The sequence below is a fragment of the Pseudorca crassidens genome, chromosome 9, assembly GCF_039906515.1.
Source record: "Pseudorca crassidens isolate mPseCra1 chromosome 9, mPseCra1.hap1, whole genome shotgun sequence".
In the NCBI taxonomy this organism is placed as follows: Eukaryota; Metazoa; Chordata; class Mammalia; order Artiodactyla; family Delphinidae; genus Pseudorca; species Pseudorca crassidens.
The window spans coordinates 99,713,542-99,730,657 of NC_090304.1; the positions used below are offsets into that span (position 1 = coordinate 99,713,542).

Genomic DNA, 17,116 nt, shown 5'->3' on the forward strand with positions numbered 1-17,116 from the left:
CCCTTTCATTGCCCGAAATGAGGAAAGGACCCTCTGTTCTCCTTCTTTAGCTCTTTTCAATTCTGTGGTCACCTTCCTAGAAGTCTTAACTCCCAGTTTGAGAAACACTAAAATTGGTGAAGAGTGTCAATCTTTTAACTTTATATTAACTAAAAATATCTTTTTAGGATTACCAGGAACACTGGTCTCAATTTGAAAATGCAAAATCAAGCAATGGACCCAGAGGTCAATCTTCAGAAACAACCAATGGCCAGCAACCTTCCAGAAGACCAGCCAAGCACAAGATTCAAAAACAGCATGAACACTGGCATGGCCCAAAGTCTTTGGTGACTGAAGAGCTGGTTGTCAGTCAAGGAAACCAGAATAACGCTTCCAGACAGCAGCAAACCCCAACTAAGCCTATACCTACGGCAGTGAAACAGGAAACAGTCGTGGTTATGAATGCCCCGAACAATGATTTACAATACTCAGGTATACCGAGAAGCCAGGAACCCAAAGTAACCTCCAATAAATATGCTCCACCACACCAGGCTTCTGACAAGGTGTTATATAGAAATTCTACCAGGTGTCACTCCATGATGAACGTTAATACGGAAAGAGGACGCAAAGACCAAGAAGAGAAAAGATTTTCAAATCAGCAGCTACACATCGACACTCTTTCCAATACGGACTTGAACTATCTTCATGAACTGAATAAGAAGCATGCATCCCTTAGCCAGAAAGGCTCTCAGTCTGTTTCTAACATAAATGATAATGGATCCACTGAAAATAAGAAGCAACCCAAACGGACTTATACAGAAACAAAGTATAAGGACTTAGAAATATTATGGTAAGAATTTCCTGTTCTCAAGTGGTTTTCTAGAGTAATGAGAGGCTGCTAGAGAAAGACAGGACAGGGAGGACGGGGTGGAGGGGCGGGGGCTGTTCATGGCGATGGTCAGGCAAGAGGAAAAATTCTCCTAACAACCTTCTTGCCTTTGATTTCTGCAGAAAATAGTCCACTTTTGATGTATTTCTTCTTCCCTGTCTCCTCTACTTTTTTCACTGTCGTTAAACCAGAGGTTGGAGGGAGAAGGGCAGAGGGACCCAGTCAAAAAAGATCAGTATATTTTGAGGGTCGCAAGTAATGTTCAGAGGGAACAAATTCTCTCCAGCTCTGTAATGGTCTATCCTAAGAAAATAATCTAAAATACAGGAAAAAAACACTTGGGTATAAAAATATCATTTACAACCATATGATATTACTTATATGAGAAATCTAAAATATGGCCCAAATGACCCTATCTACCAAACAGAAACAGAATCACGGACATAGAGAACAGACTTGTGGTTACCAAGGGGGAGGACGGGGAGGGAGAGGGATGGACCAGGAATTCGGGGTTGGTAGATGCAAACTATTACATTTAGGATGGATAAACAACAGGTCCTACTGTATAGCACAGGGAACTGTATTCAGTATCCTGTGATAAACCACAATGGAAAAGAATACAAAAAAAGAATGTCTATATGTGGATAACTGAGTCACTTTGCTGTACAGCAGAGATTGTCACAGCATTGTACATCAGCTACACTTCAATAAAAAATATATATATATCATTTACAGAAATGACAACAATAATTGAATAAGGAAATGTTTAGATTAATTATAATATTTAATATCATGTAACCATTAAAAACCATGTTTATGAGGAAATTCTTCTATAAAGAGAAAATAGTACAGTGCAAAAATTACACCTAAGGAGTATGAGCTCTATCTACTCTGTCAAAATGTGCAGAGAAGACGAAAAATGCACCAAAGTGTCAATAGCGGTTATTTCTGGCAAGAGAGATTGGGATTATTTTTAATTTCTTCTTTATATTTTCTGAGTTGTCCAAGTTCCCTACAGTGTAGATGCATTACTTCTACAATTAGAAGAAAGAAAAGCTATTTTTAAAATCGGGGTATTTCTTGATATCATTCAGTCAAATGTGTTTATTACATACCTGATAGGGCTGAATATAGGACTAAAAAGCTATAAAAGATACAAAAGTAGTATGATGCATGGGAACCTTCAAGGAGCTTATTTTCAAAGTAGGGAGACAGTTTGACACACATGAATTAATGAGAAGACATTTAAGTGCTCCACGTGGAGGTATGGAATGTACAATTAATAAGATTCAGAATTTGCTTCCTAGAAGAGATAGTGATAGATAGATAGCAGGCATTCTCATCTTTTTTTCCTGACTTTAGAGGGAGTGAGTCTAACATTTTTGCCATTAAAAATATTTAATTTTTAGTAGTTAGGGAGATAAATAGGAAATGACCTCCTATTCCTATTTTTTTCCTGCAAAGAACTTCTATCATAAATAGATATTTAATGTTATCAAATTCTCTGCATCAATTGAAAAATTTTCTCCTTGAATCCTTTATGTGGCTAAATGTGTTAACAGATTTTCTAACATTCCATCGTCCTTTTATTCCTAGGACTAACCCAACTTGTCACACGATTTTAATATATTGCTTGATTTGATTTGTTAACACTGTTTAGGATTTAACATTCACATGCAGGAAGTGAGACTGGCTTAAAATTCTCCAATCTGCCATTGGCCCCCGCCTGGATGTGTTATCAAGATTATACCAGCCTTAAAATAATTCCCCCATTTTATATCCTCTGGGAGACTTCATGTACAACTGCAACTGCTTCTTGAAGATTTCATAGAATTTTCCAGTAAAACTATTTAGTTCTCATGTGTTTTTTTGTTCGGCTTTTCTTTTGTTGTTATTTGTGGGCAGATATTAAACTTTAAACTACTTACTTTTTTTGTGATACTCATATATTTGTATTAATTTCTACTATGTTAATTTGTCCTAGCCACCCTACTTTTTCCAATACATATTGTCTTTATTTTTTTAATACTGTCTGTTGAACTGATAGAACTTTCTGCTACTTCTTCCCTCTACTGATTTGGAAATGCATATTCTCTTTCTATTCTCTTTTTTTTTAAACTTACATTATTAACTAGTCTAGTGTTAAAATTTCTATTCTCCTGCAGACATACTCAAATCATTGGATTGTTGTAATCCAATCACCCTTTGTGTCATACATATTATTTTTAGCCAGCATCTTATAGCTCTAAAACTAATCATTGTTTTATTATTGTTGTATAGAGTCAGTGCTGTTTTAGATTTAACCAGTTGTTTATTATCGTCTTTGCCTCCCATTCTTTTTTCCATTTTACTCTTTCTTCCTGAAGTAGATCCTTTAGAAGTTCTTTCAGCAAGTACATTTCACTGGTAAATTTACCGGAAATTCCTTTACTTTCCTCTCTATCTTAAATTATGTTTAACTTGATAAAGAATTAACCTCTTTGAAAACATTGTTTTTCTATTTCCTGGCTTCTCTATTTCTTCAAAAAGTCTTTTATCAGTGTAATTATCATTCTTTTTGTCTTTGTCTTTGTTTCTCTTCTTGGTTTTGAGGTCTCTGTTTTTGGTGTTCTGAAGCTTTGCTGTGATGTATCTAGGTTTGAAATTTGTAATCCTGCTTGTGATTTTTCTGGGATTCCTAAATCTGAGTGTTCATTTCTTTCATAAATTCTGGAAAATTATCACCCATTTTTCCTTTGAATATTATGTCTCCCAAATTTGCTCTCATTTTCCTTCAGGAACACCAAGTAGATGTATATTTGATTCTCTTATTCTAGACTCTGTGTCTTTTTAACTGTTTCTTATTTCCATCTCTTATCCCTCTATGCCTCTTTCTGAGAAATTTCCTCTAAGTTTCTAAGTCTCTTCAGCCCCAATATGCTCTTTGGTGTATCCACTGAGTTGTAAATTTCAGTAATGGTGTTTTTCATGTCTAGGAGTTCTACATGGTTCTGATTAAAACCTTCCTGTTATTTTTTCAGAATATATTTCTCGGGGTTTTGATTTCTTCTTTCATGTCTTTAATCATTATAAACATGCTTCCTTATGAACGCTGTCTAATATTCAATTACCTTAAGTTCTTAGAAATCTACTACTGCTTTGTGTGTGTATCTGCTCATTCTCATACTTGGTAGGTTATTTACTCACATGTTCTAGGATTTTGGATTGTGAACTTATGTTTATCCATCTTCTCTGTAGACACCTAGGCAGGCTTGGGTGCGAATGTATCCTTCCAGAGAACTTGCTTCTGCCAGATACTACAGAGGTATCCTTCCTCTAGGATCACTTTATGTTAATTTCTTGGTGTTGGATTTCCATGATTATGTGGGGAAGGTAAATTTGAACCCCAAATGTTGTCCCGTAGATATTCACAGGGAATTTTTTTCCTAGCTCAGAGCCTACATTAAGACAGATAGTCTTGCTTTGTTGTTTCCCAAGGTTGGTGAATGAGTTTTTCACTAATTTGCCTTTTTATTGAGGGTGTAGCTCTTCAAGGGTTACATACAGCCTTCACGCAGGCATCTCAGTTCTGATTCTCTGCCCAATACAGAGCCAAGATCTCACATATCCCATACCAGTGTTGAATGGTGAAACTCAAGCACTTAGGTCCAAACTCCCTCAAAGAAAGCCATAGCTTCATCTTATCTAAATCTGCTTTAGTTTTAGTTTCTGTTTAGTTTGTGGTCTCTGAAGATTCCCTGTCTCTCTTACAAATCCAACTATCTAATTAAAAGGGCATTTGTTTAATTTAATCCAACCTGTCCAGGTATTTTGTGGTGGGAATGCCTTTGAGTTTTCAGAATGATGTTTTTTCTATTCTGAATGCACTAAATGAAAGTTCTAAGTAAGAGCTAGAATATCCTAAAGAAAAAATAGAGGATATTAAGAAATTAATGTATTTATGAAAAGATTAAGCTAAAGAACATTAATTTGATTGGGGGAGTGATAAATACATCAAATTAATGGTTCATAAAGACTTCTATGCTAAAAGTCTTATGTATCTAGGTTTCATTAACAGATTTGTGCTTTTTTTTTTCCTTTAAGGAAGTTCCATTCTTCCTCTGAGAGCCAACCTGCTAGTGCCTCTCCAGACTCCCGGCTCACCCAGACAATGGAGCAGCATCAGCAAGCGCTGATGCATCTGACTGAGGTGCATCCCCACGAAGGGGCCTTACCCGGCGTCACGCTTCCACCCATACCGTCAAGGGTGGAAAGTGAATCCCAGCTCAGTCCAGAGAGAAGCCAAAGAAACCAAGTGAAAATTAGCCGTAGCAATTCTGAAGGCTATCTGTTTCAACTGGAAAAGGGGAAGAAGCATAGGAAAAGAAGCAGCATTAAGGTAATAAAAGCATCTTACTTACTTAACCTTTTATTTTGATAATACACAGGGACCTTGATTTTCATTCTCCTTATCACAGGCCTGGAATAGGGGTGCTGCTGCCCCTCCTTCTTCCTCTAGTCCCCACCCCTTCTCAGCCTTCATCTCACCTCAGCTCCTGCAGTAAAACACCCAGGACAGCCAATGACTGAGCTTTCTTCTGAAATGTTTGCTTTACTGAGTTCTGTGTTTACCTAAGATTCACCATGACTAGCACCTTTGTGCACTTAGGTCTTTCCCATCGGGTCTGCTTTGTTAAATAAGGGAAATGGGGATAGGAGGCAAAGAGGAAGGTTTCCAGGAAGAAATGAAGGAGCGTTGAAGGAGTCTTTTTATGTCCTTTGTGTTTCTCTACTGTTACAAACAATAAAAACCCCTCAGGAAAGATCACTTGTTTCTAGTGTCAAATAGTAAGGAAAAGGCTGGAAAATGCATTCTGCTTTACTGGGCAACAGGGAAGTAGTTGCTCAGTTTACTGGCTGGAAGCAATAGTCCTGTGGTGGATGGGCCCCGCCAGGAACAGACTCTGAAATGGAGATTTGTGAGCAAGAGAGTTACCGGGGAACCACCCCTGTCGGGGAGGGAGAGGGCAGGGCCGGGTGAGGGAGAAGGGGCGGCTTTGAGGCTGGTGCAAAGGACGCCTCCGCCAAGCCCATGAGGGTTCTGAAGTTGGGATGGCCCTTCAGAGGCAAGGAACCTGGATGTTCCCCACATGGAGCAGCCATTGGCTACTGACTGTCTCTGGGGGAGGGTTGTAACTTTGGGCACAGCCGCTCCATCTGACTGAGGTCAGTTCTTAGGGAGGGACTCGACTGTGAGCCGTAGCAGACAACACTCCCAGCAGCCGGGGAACCAGTGGACACCCGTGGGGCGTCCACTATAAGGCAGATTTAGGGAGCCATCCTTAGTTCAACTCAACATATATGTGTTGAATTCCCACCAGGAACTGTGTCAGGTGCTGGGACGTATAGCAAACGAGCCATGCCCTTTCCCCAGCAGTATCATGTTGAAATAAAAGAGAGAGAGATGCACAGTGAACACAGAGGAGCACAGAGAGGGACACATCCCCACCTGCGAGCCAAGCAGAGCTTCAGGAGGTGATCGTGAGGCATCTTAGAGGATGATTGAGAGTTAGCAAAAGAAGGAAGACTGAAAGCATTTTAGGCAGGGGGACCAGTGAATGTTCTGACGCTTGAGAGAACACAAAGCATGCTGGGAACTGATGCATTTTAGGGCTGCTGTCACTCAAACTGGGAGGTGCTGAGTGTTGAGAGGTGGCAGTGGAGAAGTAGGTCAGGCACCGGGTCTTCGAGGATCTTGCTCGTCATTGGAAGAAGGAGGGCTCTAATCCCTCAGCTGGTGTTGGGGCGGGGGGTTGGTGGGGTGCATGGAAGAATTTTAACCACAGTTAGATTAATGTTTTAGAAAGATTGCTCTGGCTGTGGTGTGCAGGGCAGGTGCAGGGCACTCCAGGAATAGGGGATCGTGAAGTCAGTGGACACCCACATGCGAGCCTCAGAAAAAAAGGAAAGGGTGGCCTTGAAGAGAAGAAGGGAAAGCTGGACTAGAATGACAGTGGGTCCTATTGCAGAGAAGAAAAGGAGGACCATCTTGGTGTGTCCTCCTGAGATAGAACCTCAGAGGCTGGTGCACATGAAATGCCCCAGCCCACTGCCGCCACCTGCGAGCCTAGGCCTTCAGCTCACTCACAGCCCCGGGGTCCTTCCCTCTGCCCCTTCCCACATGCTGACCTGAGGGCTTCTTGAGCTCCTCACGTGACCCTCCCTCACATCCTCCGTCCTGCCGGGGTACCTAATTCTTGCCCAGGCTGTGGAAACCACTACTGGTTGTTTAGAGCTGGGATGATCCCCAGTTTCACAGTAAATAAGAAGAAATATGTTCCTGGCTTCATAAGTAACTTATTTTTCCACCAAAACATTATTACTTGACAGTTAATCGTACCTAATCTGAGGTATGATTAGCACTGTTTTCAAGTACTTCATAAATAGAATAGGGTTTGTAGGCTGGACTAGGAAGCCAGACACTGTGCGTATTATTACTTCTATAGGGAAATGTATTCAGAGCTCAGGAACCAACACATTCTCAAGGTGAGGGCGTGCTGTCACTCTGGAATTTACGAGTTACCAGGGCCTAAAAAAGAGCTCAAACTCACTACCTCGGAAGAGAACCTTCTGGGTTAGGGTTCTTGCCAACTGTGGATTATTGTTGACAATGCAAGCTTTTAACAATTCCTAATGAGCAGGGTTTAGTGGAAGTCACGCACTCAGCCATTTCTAAATTCTCATCACCTAACCTCTCTGTGACTCGGACAAGTTATTAATTCACCTGAGCCCCTATTTCCTCATACGCACAATCAGAATTGTTCTTTTTGTAGATTTGGTTTGACAGTTAAGTGCAACAATGTATTAAAACCTTAGCTTAGGCTTCCCTGGTGGCGCAGTGGTTAAGAATCCGCCTGCCAATGCAGGGGACACGGGTTCGAGCCCTGGTCCGGGAAGATCCCACATGCTGCGGAGCAACTAAGCCCGTGTGCCACAACTACTGAGCCCACTGCCACAACAACTGAAGGCTGCACACCTAGAGCCTGTGCTCCACAACAAGAGAAGCCACCGCAACGAGAATCCCACACACCGCAACGAAGAGTAGCCCCCTGCTCGCCGCGCGCAACAATGAAGACCCAACGCAGCCAAAAATAAATAAATGCATAAATAAATTAAAAAAAAAAAAAGCTTAGTGCCTAGCAAAGAATAGACATCAACTAAATGTTAGTTTCCTTTCCCTTCCTTCTCCTTTTGGTGGTTCGAATCTGTGTTTTACCGAGGGAAGGCAGAGGACAGTACCCAGTGATGATGTGGATCATGACACATCTAAGATCGGGGAGGGAAGGGAAGAGGAAGAAAGAGAACTTCCACTTCCCACTTCCCAAGCCCTCTTTCCAACTTGGGAAATCCCTGCCTTCCTGCTTTCTCTCAGAGATGTTGCAATCCACACGTATCCATTTTCTCCATCCAAGACTTTCAGCCTACATCCGACAAAGACACAGAAGCACTCTTTGTCCGGGAAGCCATTCCAGAAGCTAAAATGATTTAGAACCGAGCTATTTGTATAGGACAGCAGGTAGCCGGGGCCCCAGACAGAGGGACTCATTCCCCAGGTCATGCCCATTTCCTAGTCAAAGCAAATCTCATGGTTGCCAAGGGAATCGACTCGAATCACATTAAAAATCTGAGGATTTGTCAAGATAATAGGCCCAAGCACCGTTCCTCTTCTCCTGGCAGTTCTGTTGTGACCAGTTTACGAACATTCAGCATTGTCCACGCCACTGAATGCAGACATCAGGCAGTGAGAGAGTAACACAGCACAAGTGATGACAAACAGTAATAAAAATATCTACCGCAACCGGCCACAAAGTAACTGCTTAAGGAGTTCTCTGACAGCTGTGTCGCGCTGAGCTGCAGTAATTAACCCGTGTGTTTGTTGTCACAGACAATCCGGGTATTGCTGCTTGACTGCTTCTAAGACGAGGTTTATTTGGATTAAGTTTAGCAACCGCAGAGCAAATTTCCTTCACTTGCTGTTCCGCAGTATTTGAGGCATTGTTTTCCGTCCGTCTCTGAGTAACTTTCTCACCCTTACACATCTGAGGAATGTTCTGGAGGAAAGCCCCGCAGTGTCCCCCACAGCGGGGCACGACCTCTCAGAGTTGAAACAAGTCCTCCCGGGACAGTCAATGTCATTTCCAAGTCAGGCACCTTTTGCCCCCCCCCCCCCCCCCCACCGCTTACAATAAAAGTCACTCTTCCGGCTTGAGAAGACGTGTGATTGATGGCCGGCAGAAACCTTCCACCAGGAGATCCTATGCCAGACTCTGCCAAAGCCACGACCAGTGGACACCGATTCCAAGGGGTAGATCTGGTCTGGTCAGCCGTCAGCTAGAGCCAGGGTTGGCTGATGTCACCCTGTGTGCATCTCATGCAAAGAGTAGCAGCAAACCCCGCCGGGGATTTTTTGAAAACATGCTTTTATTTTCCCCGTGTTTGGAGACCTAATGAGACTATTATTGTTGATTTAATTTTTAAAAATGGGGGGTGGCATGGTGCTATTGTGACCTTTTGGTCTTGTAACAGCCAAAGAGAGGTAAATCAAACTAAATTCTAGGGATTATTTGACTATGAAAGCCTTTTGAAGAGACAGAAAGTAGCTTAGTGGTTGCCTAGGGCTGGAGGTGGGGGGAGGGAAGGGACTGCTAATGGGTACGGGGTTTCTTTTTAGGTCAATGAAAATGTTCTAAAATTGGATTGTGGTGACTTTCGCACAACTTGATGACTATACTAAAAACCACTGAACTGTACAACTTCAAATGGGTGAATTTGGTGGTGTGTGAATTTTATCTCAATAAACCTGTGAAAAAGAATTTTGATGGGAAGAGATCAAACAAAATTACAGCACTGGGAACCAATCAAGATTACTTGAAGCTAACAAGTAAATCCAGGATTTTTCATTGCCAGTCACCCAGAACAAACTCTGTTAGGAGCCATCGCTCTCCCTTGAGAAACATCTCTTCACTGGAAGCAGCTCAGCCTGTCAAGGAGTCAGTGGCATTTGGAGATGACCACTTCGGGCCACACTCTTTCCTTGTGTCAGTCTGCAGTGCTAGACCGTCGGCTCTGTTTTTCTGTGACAGCCACGATGTTTATTCGAGGTGATAGTAAGAACTTCAACGAGGATGCAATAAGCAATTATTCATGCTTTACATTACATCTTTTGTGAGTTGGTGGAATGATTAAAGCTAAGCTGCTTCAGACTAAGGATGCGATTTCTGGGCACTGATCATTTCTGTCTCATCAGTTTTGGACAAACTGGATTTATGACTTGGATGTGAGTGGGGTTCTCTCCTTTTTCATTACTGGTTTACTTTGGCAAATGGTAACTTAGTGATTTCAAAACAATGGCGGAGATGGCATATGCCAGATAAAGAACAAATTTGCAATCGCAAAGTATAGGATATCTGAGTTCATTCACCTATTAAAAATTAGCAGAGGTTTTAAAATGTGATAATACCCAGTGTCATCGAGGTTTGGACAAAAAGAGCATTCTTCTACCTTGTTAACAGAAGTGTTCATGAATGGCCCTGAATATGTTCATGATTCTGTCTCAATAATCTCACTTCTCTTAATTTATCTCAAAGAAATAATCAGAGTAGCCCACAAACAACGCTCATCCCTAGGACATCTTAAATGTTCAACATTTAGAAGAATCGCTAAATAATTCAACTATAACTAGACAATAGAATGTTATACATAAAAATCACATTTTCAGAAAACATGTAGTGACAGGGAAATACAGTGTAATGGTAACCTTCTCAGCAAAAAAAATAACAAAATAATTTGAGCATAGGGACAATTTTATAAAAGTATGAACGGATACATCTAAAGGGCAGGAAGCAGCTGTAGTGGTTTTGCTGGGTGATGAGTCTATTCTCCTAAAGGAGATTTATGATTTTGAAATGCCTTCAATATTTCTTCTATATACTTCTTCTATATATTATATTCTTCTGTATACTATATTTTAATTATTTTAGTCCAAAGACTTAAGAAAGGATCTTCTTTGACCTTTTAGAATTAGATGCACTGAAAGAGTTTTGACTACAAATATTTAACATACTAATCAGGCAAATTCTGTTTACAGAACTTTTAATCCTTGCAGTGTAGAAGTGTTGCCTAAATGACACATGATTTTGGCCCTGTGAAGCGCTATGTACTATAAACATTTTGTAGGACCTTAGAACTACTGCCTTCAGCTACAAGCCACAGAACTACTCTTTACAGCAATTTCAAAAATAAGGGTTCATTCTTCTTACATACAGTTAATCCACAAGTAGGTAGTTGCTAGCACCGGTGGTTCTATAGCTCAAAACATCAGAACCAGTATTTGTACAATTCTCTTGTTCTTTTTTTCTTTCCTGGCTACAAGATTGCTGCTGTATCTCCAGAAATCACATCCACATTCAAGGCAAGATAAAGGGAAAGGGGGAGGGGCTGTGCCAATCCAATTAAAGGTTTTCCACGATGCACCCTCTGTCTATGCCAGCAAACCTTCATTCATATCTCATGGGCCAGAGTTCAGTGCTGGGGTCTGGAGGAAAGAGCTTTTGGCTCTGAGCCTGGGAAATGGCAATGGAGAAGCTAAGTGGTCTGACCTCCAGGTAGTCGGTCAATAGGCCCTGTGAGCAGTAACAGTTGATATAAGTGTCTACGTAAGTTCATTGTTAAGATTTGAGAATTATATGCAGTAACTCTCTATATGATGAAATGTTCTGTTTTTAAAGTCTCTGGACTATCTCTGCCAAATTCTCTCTTAGGAAAGGGCACGTCAGATATATTGTATATTTTAGGACTTAATAATTAACAGGAACTTTCCAAATTTAGAAAAATACCATGCCTTGCCATTAGCATATAGACAGGTGGCACCATACACGGTTAGCTCAGAACTGCTGCCTCTGCGGTATGGCTGTTTACCCTAAGCACCAATTTTGAGGCACCCTAAGATCACTGCCGTCACCCAAACCATCTCTTTGGTATTGTCCTTCCTGCCCTTCCCACGGAAGACAACTCAATGAACTCACAAATGCAAAGAAAAGAGGCCTTTGTTTCCCCACAAGGGTATCTGCTGCAAGTAGCAAGTCAGATTTCACGTCAAAAGTGGGAGTTTGGGGAGTATCTTAACCTATCCTACAGTCAGGAGCACGTTAGTATTTTTCCTGCCTGTTACTGTGCTCAACTGACATAATTTAGTAATTAAATAGCCTCGGTCTGTTACTCTGTCCCTTTATTTTATTTTATTCTTTTTGTTTTTTCTTTTGCGGCACGCGGGCCTCTCACTGTTGTGGCCTCTCCCGTTGCGGAGCACAGGCTCCGGACGCGCAGGCTCAGCGGCCATGGCCCACGGGCCCAGCCGCTCCGCGGCATGCGGGATCCTCCCGGACCGGGGAACGAACCCGCCTCCCCTGCATCGGCAGGCGGACCCCCAACCACTGCGCCACCAGGGAAGCCCATACTCTGTCCCTTTAAATATGCAATAGTAATAAGCATTATCGTGTAAAATTATTTGTACCTTTCAAAATATCCAAAATCACACTGAATAAAATGAGCTTCTCAGTGGGTCTTGCTTAGACTCTTAACCCTTAAATGTTTCCTTTCTTTTGAATATTATGACATTAGACAGGGTGCTCTCTCTTCGAAGCAGTGTGCTTACCTGATTCGCTTAGATCGCCTCTTCCAGGGAAATCAGTTGGTTCAGTGAACGGTACAAAACTAGACATACTACTCATAGCAGCAGCAGCAAATTAGTAATGGATCCGTTATGATAAAAATGTTAATAACAAAGCAGCACTTCACTCACTTGAAATTTTTTATTTATAATTTTCAGAATTTCAATGTTTTTTATTGCAGAAGTGGAAAAGTCCAAACATGTTAGCTCACCAGCTACAAATTACCAAGGAAACTGTTATCAATGACGACCACTAAAATGGAAGAATTGTTGGGAAACACACCCACTCTCCCACGGTCCACACAGGCTGCCATTCTTCATTTTGCTTCTTCCCTTTTTTATGTGGCCATGACAACTCGAGGGTGGGGGACATACAAGTCTTTAAAAGAAACTGTCTCTTTGATTGTATTTTTAGAGTTCCAAGCTGAAAGCTTATCAGAACAGAGACATGAAGCTTGGAGGCCTCGGACCTGACCTTGAGTCCATCAGAGACAAAGTGAGTGTGATGTACATACAGCAATTCCAGGATTGGATTTGCCTTTTGTCTTCCAGCAAAACTGTATAAAGATACCCCCAGAACCGAGGGGTAGGGTGAGCTGTGACAAAGCGAGAGAGAGGCATGGACACATATACACTACCAAACGTAAGGTAGATAGCTAGTGGGAAGCAGCCGCATAGCACAGGGAGATCAGTTCCGCAACGCCTGGAGGGGTGAGATAGGGAGGGTGGGAGGGAGGGACACGCAAGAGGGAGGGGATATGGGAACATAAGTATAAGTATAACTGATTCACTTTGTTATAAAGCAGAAACGAACACACCATTGTAAAGCAATTATACTCCAATAAAGATGTAAAAAATAAATAAATAAATAAAAACAAAGGTATGGACCTGAAAAAAAAAAAAAAGATACCCCCAGAACCAAGTCCTAATTCAAATGTCTCCCTCTGAATAGAGACCCTTCTGAAGTAGCATTGGTAATAAGCCCCGGGCACTACTTCTACCATAAAATAAAAGTTACTCAGCCAATGTTGTTTTATGTATCCACCTTTTAGTTAGTTTTGAAGGCCCAAACAGAAAAGTGGGACACATGCACATGAAAAGAGATGTGTGTGTTATGTGGTCGTTGGTCTTTCCCAATAGAGTTATCTTGATAATATTGAGGAGTGGCTACAGAGAAGACACTCAGGGTAAGAGTTTCCCAAGCCATGAAAAGTACATCCACTTTATTCTCTTTCCTCTAGTGAAAGGAGATCTTCATTTAATGTGTTTTAACTGCAGCTGCACTCAAGGCATAAAAAGAGAGTAGAGTTCAAAGTTGGAAGCAAAAGTGAAAATAAATTGGGTAAACGCAACAAAGAAGAGGCTGAATGTGATTTAGCCACTGTTAAGTGAACACTGGGTGTGCTATTGCAGTGACATTCCGCCCCTCAAGAGAAACTATTTCTAGGAGAGACATTAACTTAACCATTTCACTGCTGTCACCTTACACGCGGTGATCCCATTTCCCCCGTGCCCAGCTCACTAAAATTAGTGTCAATTTAGATAGAGAACAGAGCGATCTAGCAGGACCTGTGAGTCACCCTCACTTTGTTTCTCTGAACAGATGCAGAAATTAATACAGCAAAAGGAATATGCAAGACAAGTAAAGGAATACAACATGAAGGCACTATCCATCCCGTCAAAGCCACAAATAGCAAAGACTGAAAATAAATCTGCTGTCCCTCGGCAGAAGGTAAGAAATTCTCACCAAGGCAGTTGTCTTTTTAATTACAATGAAAAGGAAACCTCTGTGACCTCACGACAATGAATTCCCCACATTATTTGAACACAGAGGATGTTTTAGCTACTACTGTTCCTGCGGCTCCCCATCATTCACAGATATTGATGTAAAAATGATATACACACATATGATGCTGGAAGGTTAGCCTCTTTTTTCCCCTGAAGTTCACTGTTATCTTTAGTCTTCCACATGTTTTCCTCCAAGTATAGTATTTTGAGTTTCTCACACAAAAATTCAATGGTTAGGTGATTTCATAGAAAAAAAACTAATAATCCTGATTAACCATCAATTTCCTTCTCTACCATTAAATAAGTTTTAAGAAATTAGCATCTTCTTGCCATGTCCGGGTGCTTATGTCAGAGGAAAGTCCTTCACTGTTTCTCTCAAGTTCATTCCCTATATTTCTCCTGAGGGATGGTACTATATAGGTTCCTCTACCCAATAAAAATGATAAATACAGGATGTTCTCCTTCTCAGAAGTCATCCAACTCTAAGTTGTGATGTGAATGAAATACGTTCTATGGAGACACCGAGCTTTGCAGTACAAGTCTCTGCCTCAGTCCCAGTAAGGACGTGGGACCCTTTGCACGAGGGACAAGTGACCCTTTGGTGCTTTTAGGAATTTGTACTTCGTGTTCTCTTTCACAGACTCTCATATTTTCTATCTATTGCCTTTCTTCCTCAGACCTTGAAGACCTCAATCCACTTGATTGAGTTTCCATGATGCCACTTTTTCTTTTTTTCTCCAATCCATTATTTGTTCATGAAGAGATTCAAGGCAACAAGTCTATAATTAGAAATTCCAATAGAAGTCAACTACACACACTGAGAAGTCTGGAGTTTTTGTGTTTTGGAGATTTTTCCCCTTCTAGGACCTACATATATTATCCATTCCCATTTTAGCTCTCAAGAAACGCTTATTAAACTGTAAAACTGGGGGTGGGGAGAGATAAATTAGGAGTTTGGGATTAACATATAACACTACTATATATGAAATAGATAAACAACAAGGACCTGCTGTATAGCACAGGAAACTATAGCCAATATCTTGTAATAACTGTAATGGAAAAGACTCTGAAAAAGTATATATATATACATATACACACACATATATATAACTGAATCACTTTGCTGTACACCTGAAACTAACACAACATTGTAAATTAACTATACTTCAATTTTTAAAAATGGTTAATTTTAGAAAAGTAAAACATATAAAGGCAGATTTAGAAATCATATTCAGTAATCTCATTTTTATTGTAATGCCTGTCAGAACTGACATCACTGAAAAAAAGACTGCCTTTTTTTAGTATCCAGGTATCTATAGATATGCTAAAGAAAAGGAAAAAATAATTTTCAACCTCTAATAAATACTTGCAAGAGTTGCAAGAACCCAGAAACAAGAATAGTTGGTGTAATAATGGAGACTCAGTTTTATCTCAACTACAGTGATGTCTTTGGTCTCAAGCTGTAACAAGTCCTCTTTGGATGGAAAGGTCAGTTAATATCTCCTCAATAAAAGTTTGGTTTTAATAAGACTGCCAGAAGCTAAACAGATCAAACACATAAGAAATCTATTTTCAAGCACTTGAATAAAACTCAGTTTTATAAAGAAAACGTCCAGAGTCACAACCGTACATATCATTCTTCAACTCTTTTTTTCCACAGCATTTTGTTACGTGGCTAATTGATTTTGTTTAAACTGTGCGTTATATTGCATTATTTGTATTTTCCATTTGGTCTCCATTTCCATCCATCCCTTAGTACATTATTGTAGCAATAGTCTCCAATTATATTATCAATAAACCTTTCCTAAGACTAGATTTAATTTAAGGAATCCAGGGTTCACTTCCCATCTCAAATAAAATTTTATCTTTATGCTTTTAGGCTTTGGAATATGCTAAGACCATCCCCAAACCCAAACCTGCAAATCTGAGTGGTCAAGCCTCAAAGGAAAAGAAAAATCCAACCCATGCTGGAAACGGAGACATTTTACCTGAAATCTCACTGCTGGAAGTACTGCAGAACAGACACGAAAGGGAAAAACAGGCTGTGGCTGCTTTTAAAGCCCTTCATATTGTATAGACAAGAGATGACCAGAGATGCCCAGGGGATGGACTTGGAGAAGAGAAACTCCAACCCACTGCTCTGCATTGAGAGTGATGACCTAGCATCGTCACCTAACTGCAGTCCACGTTTGCTTCGTACAGGGTTTAAAATATGGGGCCCTGTTACATTACGGCGCCATACTTTACTTTCCAGGAAGAAAAACTATTTTAATTATTTATTTTCAAATCAGTTAATATTGGGGCTGAATAAGAACTAGGGAATAAAGCCTTTTGGTTTTATCCTGGATCCTTTGATTTCTTTTTGGCTTTATATTGGCTCTTTTAATTTCTTAAATGATCGCTACCCTTTCTTAGCATAATGAAACTCTTAAAGTTACCCAGAAATAAATGTATCTACTTGTGTTTCTTTCTCATTTTTCTGATTAAAAAAAAACTATAAGCACTTCAGTTTCTATTGAAAAGAACTCAACTTGGACTAAACACCGGTAAATTTTGCAATATCATTTCCAAAATATTTCAGAAATCTCTAAATTTAGCCAAGGGTTTATATGTAAAATTTAAAAAATGAAAGTGCTTCTAGATGTGCTACTCAAGTAAAACAAATCTCAATGTTGTTCTAACAGAGCATCAAGATATTAATCAGAAATCCACCAAGTCCAAAAGCACTCAACTCGGGCACCCCTGAGAGAGAC

General features: G+C 40.5%; 1 protein-coding gene across 1 annotated transcript in view; it reads left to right on the forward strand.

Annotated features, from left to right (window-relative positions):
• The window catches only part of JHY (junctional cadherin complex regulator), a 66,282-nt gene extending 49,803 nt beyond the window's left edge, over positions 1 to 16,479 (forward strand). The window contains exons 5-9 of the mRNA XM_067751364.1: positions 168 to 829; positions 4,952 to 5,246; positions 12,991 to 13,071; positions 14,179 to 14,307; positions 16,243 to 16,479. Coding sequence (XP_067607465.1) covers positions 168 to 829; positions 4,952 to 5,246; positions 12,991 to 13,071; positions 14,179 to 14,307; positions 16,243 to 16,440 — 1,365 coding nt within the window. The 3' untranslated portion in view covers positions 16,441 to 16,479. The remainder of the gene's footprint in view (positions 1 to 167; positions 830 to 4,951; positions 5,247 to 12,990; positions 13,072 to 14,178; positions 14,308 to 16,242) is intronic.
• The last annotated feature ends 637 nt before the right edge of the window (positions 16,480 to 17,116 follow it).